A 5000-nucleotide genomic window follows, 5' to 3' on the forward strand; every position below is an offset into this window, starting at 1 on the left:
GGACATGGACGAACTGGACGAGGACGGAAACCCACGTAAGACACACTGTGTCTGTTAGTGTGTGTGTGTGTGTGTGTGTGTGTGTGTGTGTTTGTGTGACAGATATGTGTGTGCATCCTTGCTTGCTAAAATGTGTAGGAAACAAAGGCTTTAGTGTGCGTATGTGCTTGCCTCGTGTGTGTGTGTGTGTGTGTGTGTGTGTGTGTGTGTGGTTGTGTGTGTAAAGATAAAGGGTTTTGGTACTTTATTTGTCACATACACATACATGTAGCGAAACTCATTCTCTGCATTTAACCCATCCCTCAAGGGAGCAGTGGGCAGCCAATCACAGCGCCCGGGAACCATCTCCAGATCTGAGCCAGTGCCTTGATCAAGGGCACTGACTGGAGAACCTAGTGTGTGTGCGTGTTTTGTGTGTGTGGTTGTGTGTGTGTGTGTGTGTGTTTATGTGTCTGTGGGTGTGTCTGTGTGTGTGTGTGTGTGTGGTTGTGCGTGTGTGTGTGTGCGTGTTTATGTGTCTGTGGGTGTGTCTGTGTGTGTGTGTGTGTGTGTGTGTGTGTCTGTGTGTCTGTGTGGTTGTGTCTGTGTGTAGGTTTGTGTGTTTGTGTGGTTGTGGGTGTGTGTGTGTGTGTGTGTGTGTGTGTGTGTGTGTGTGGGGGGTTGTGGGTGTGTGTGCGTTTGTGTGCGTTTGTGTGCGTGTTTATGTTTGTGTGGTGTGTGTGTGTGTGTGTGTGTGTGTGTGTGTTTATGTGTGTGTGTGTGTGGTTTGGTGTGTGTGTATGTGTGTTTGTTTGTGTGTTTGTGTTTGTGTGGTTGTGGGTGTGTGTGCGTGTTTATGTGTGTCTGTGTGTGGTTTGGTGTGTGTGTATGTGTGTTTGTTTGTGTGTTTGTGTTTGTGTGGTTGTGGGTGTGTGTGCGTGTTTATGTGTGTGTGGTGGTGTGTGTGTGTGTGTGTGTGCGTGTTTATGTGTGTCTGTGTGTGGTTTGGTGTGTGTGTGTGTGGTTTGGTGTGTGTGTATGTGTGTTTGTTTGTGTGTTTGTGTTTGTGTGGTTGTGGGTGTGTGTGCGTGTTTATGTGTGTGTGGTTGTGTGTGTGTGTGTGTGTGTGCGTGTTTATGTGTGTCTGTGTGTGGTTTGGTGTGTGTGTGTGTGTGTTTGTGTGAGTGTTTATGTGTGTGTGTGTGTGTGTGTGTGTGTGTTAGTTACATTACATTATTACATGTCATTTAGCTGACGCTTTTATCCAAAGCGACTTACAATTAAGTGCATTCAACTGAGAAGGTCCAAACTCAACAAGTAGTAAGTGTGTTTTTTTAATATTTTATCCGAGGTGTAGTCGGAAGAGATGTGTTTTTAGCCTTCGGCGGAAGATGGGTAGGCTTTCAGCCATCCTGATGTCGATGGGGAGCTCGTTCCACCATTTGGGAGCCAGGACAGAGAACAGTCAGGATCTGGTTGAGTGATTAGTTCTCCCTCGCTGTGAGGGGGCAGCAAGCAGTTTGGCTGATGCAGAGTGGAGTGGGCGGGTTGGGGTATATGGTTGGACCATGTCCTGGATGTAAGCTGGGGCTGATCCGTTCGTGGCCCTGTATGTACAGTAAGTACTAGTGTCTTGAAGCGGATGCGGGCAGCCAATGGTAACCAGTGAAGAGAGCGGAGGAGCGGTGTAGTGTGAGAGAACTTGGGGAGGTTGAAGACAAGTCGAGCTGCTGCGTTCTGAATGAGCTGCAGAGGTCGGATGGCACATGCAGGCAGGCCAATCAGGAGGGAGTTGCAGTAGTCTAGACGTGAGATGACTAGAGCCTGAACCAGAACCTGAGCAGCCTTCTGCGTTAGAAGGGGACGTACCCTTCTGATGTTATGCAGCATGTATCTGCACGATCGGGTGGTTGCAGCGATGTTAGCAGTGAAGGAGAGTTGGTCATCAAGTGTCACACCCAGGTTTCTATCAGTCTGGGTGGGGACTACCACAGAGTTGTTGATTGTTATAGTCAGGTCCTGGGTAGGAGAGCCCTTCCCTGGAAGGAAAAGGAGCTCAGTCTTGTCGAGGTTGAGTTTCAGATGGTTAGTGGACATCCAAGAAGAGATGTCAGTCAGACAGGCCGAGATACGTGCTGCTACTTGAGTGTCAGACTCAGGAAAGGAGAGAATAAGTTGGGTATCATCTGCGTAGCTGTGATAAGAAAAGCCGTGCGACTGAATGACAGACCCGAGGGAGTTGGTATGCAGAGAGAAGAGGATGGGACCCAGGACTGATCCCTGAGGAACCCCAGTTTTGAGTGGACAAGGCTCTGAGCTAGATCCTCTCCAAGTTACCCGGTAGGTTCGGTCTGACAGGTAAGATGTGAGCAATGAGAGCGCAGAGCCTGAGACACCCAGAGTGTCGAAATGAGGATCTGGTGGTTCACTGTGTCGAAGGCAGCAGAAAGGTCCAGAAGGATGATGATGGAGGAGAGAGAGGTTGTTCTAGCGATGTGAAGCTGCTCAGTGACAGCAAGGAGGGCGGTTTCTGTTGAGTGACCAGCCTTGAAGCCAGACTGGTGGGGATCAAGAAGGTTGTTCTGGTGGAGATAGGTAGAGAGTTGATTATAAATGGCACGCTCAAGAGTTTTAGATAGAAAGGGAAGAAGGGAGACGGGTCTATAGTTATTTACATCAGACGAGTCGAGTGTTGGTTTCTTGAGTAGTGGGGTCACTCTTGCCTCTTTGAGGGCATCGGGGAAACAAGGAGATGTTGATGAGATGGGTGAGGAAAGGAAGAAGGTCAGGGGCAATGGACTGTGTGTGTCTGTGTGTGTGTGTGTGTGTGTGTGTGTCTGTGTGTGTCTGTGTGTGTATGTGTGTCTGTGTGTGTGTCTTTTTGTGTGTGTGTGTTTGTCTGTATGTGTGTGTGTGTGTGTGTGTGTGTGTGTGTGTGTGTGTGTGTGTGTGTGTGTGTGTGTGTGTGTGTGTGTGTGTGTGTGTGTGTGTGTATGTCTGTATGTCTGTATGTGTGTGTGTGTGTGTGTGTGTGTGTGGGTGTGTGGTTGTGGGTGTGTGTGCGTGTGTGTGCGTGTTTATGTGTGTGTGGTTGTGCATATATGTATATGTGTGTGTGTGTGTGTTTATGTGTCTGTGGGTGTGTGTGTCTGTGGTTGTAGGTGTGTTTATGTGTGTGTGTGTGTGTGTGTGTGTGTTTATGTGTGTGTGTGTGTGTGTGTGTGTGTGTGTGTGTGTGTGTTTATGTGTGTCTGTGTGTGGTTTGGTGTGTGTGTATGTGTGTTTGTGTGAGTGTTTATGTGTGTGTTTGTGCGTACATGTGTGTGTGTATCTGTGATGTTTCCTCTGCGGTTTAACTCGTCTTCATTTATTCACAGTTAATTTGAAAAATCAGTCAGTCACAACAAGTTAATGGATGTCAATTAATAAAACAAGTGGACTCTAATTGGTTCCATTAGTTAGTTGACTTAAATTAATGACACCAATTAAATCAAATGAGTCAGCCAGTGAAGTCAACGAGGCTGAAACAAAGCTGCAGATCTCCCCAGTGGGGGAAGGTAACGAAGTACATTTATCAACCTGGACCCAATTAGTAAATAACTGATGGGAACAACAGTTTTTGAAATTGGTCCCGTATTAAACCACACAAGCTACATATAAGTTAGTGGGCAAATGTAAATAATAAAGGACTTTTAGAAAAAGGTCCTGATTATTTACATGGAGTCTGGTGGAGATATACTGGCTCTATACACGCTAAAAGTCCCGATTATTTACATGGAGTCTGGTGGAGATATGCTGGCTCTATACACGCTAAAAGTCCTGATTATTTACATGGAGTCTGGTGGAGATATGCTGGCTCTATACACGCTAAAAGTCCTGATTATTTACATGGAGTCTGGTGGAGATATGCTGGCTCTATACACGCTAAAAGTCCTGATTATTTACATGGAGTCTGGTGGAGATATGCTGGCTCTATACACGCTAAAAGTCCTGATTATTTACATGGAGTCTGGTGAGATATGGCTAAAAGTCCTGATTATTTACATGGAGTCTGGTGGAGATATGCTGGCTAAAAGTCCTGATTATTTACATGGAGTCTGGTGGAGATATGCTGGCTCTATACACGCTAAAAGTCCTGATTATTTACATGGAGTCTGGTGTAGTTTGGTGATGGTGATTTCGGGGCTGTTTCATGTTAAACTAAAAGGATCTTACTCTTTAACTAAAAGGTCTATCTCTGTAGGGATCCATCCCATAATGTTGTCAGACACTTAGAATAATAATCTGAGTCTGTCAACGGTAACAACAGAACTTTTAGTGGACTGATGAGTGTTTATAGTTTTTCTCTTCACTGAATGGATGAAATGTGTCGGTGCTGAACTGTTGTTCACGTTGGAAGAGAAATAAAGAGATTTCTATGTTGCTGTCTCTCAGGTCCGTCTCTGGGAGATCTGTCGGATAAGAAGAGAGGGAAGTTCGGATGGTTCAGTCACTCCAATGACACACACGGTAAAATCTTATTCTCTCTACACACACACACACACACACACACACACACACACACACACACACGGTAAACCTCATCCACACACACACAAACACACATACACACGGTAAAACCTCATCCACACACACACACACACACACACACACACACACACACACACACACACGGACACCCACATACACACATACACACATACACACACACACGGACACCCACATACACACATACACACACACACGGACACACACACACACACACACACACACACACACACACACACACACACACACACACACACACACACACACACACACACACACACACACACATACACACACACACACACACATGGACACAAACACACACACACACGGACACACACACACACACACACACACACACACATGGACACACACACACACACACACACACACACACACACATACACACATGGACACAAACACACACACACACATACACACACAGACACACACACATACACACACACGGACAC

At 46.3% G+C, this 5000-nt stretch overlaps 1 protein-coding gene across 1 annotated transcript in view; it reads left to right on the forward strand.

Moving 5' to 3' along the window:
* LOC114558590 (voltage-dependent L-type calcium channel subunit alpha-1D-like) overlaps positions 1-5000 on the forward strand; it is a 12162-nt gene that overhangs the window by 5198 nt on the left and 1964 nt on the right. Inside the window, exon 4 of the mRNA XM_028582652.1 lies at positions 1-35. This exon is cut by the window's left edge and continues 116 nt beyond it. Within this exon, the coding sequence (XP_028438453.1) occupies positions 1-35 (35 nt within the window). The remainder of the gene's footprint in view (positions 36-5000) is intronic.

Source organism: Perca flavescens, chromosome 7, assembly GCF_004354835.1.
Source record: "Perca flavescens isolate YP-PL-M2 chromosome 7, PFLA_1.0, whole genome shotgun sequence".
NCBI classification, from domain to species: Eukaryota; Metazoa; Chordata; class Actinopteri; order Perciformes; family Percidae; genus Perca; species Perca flavescens.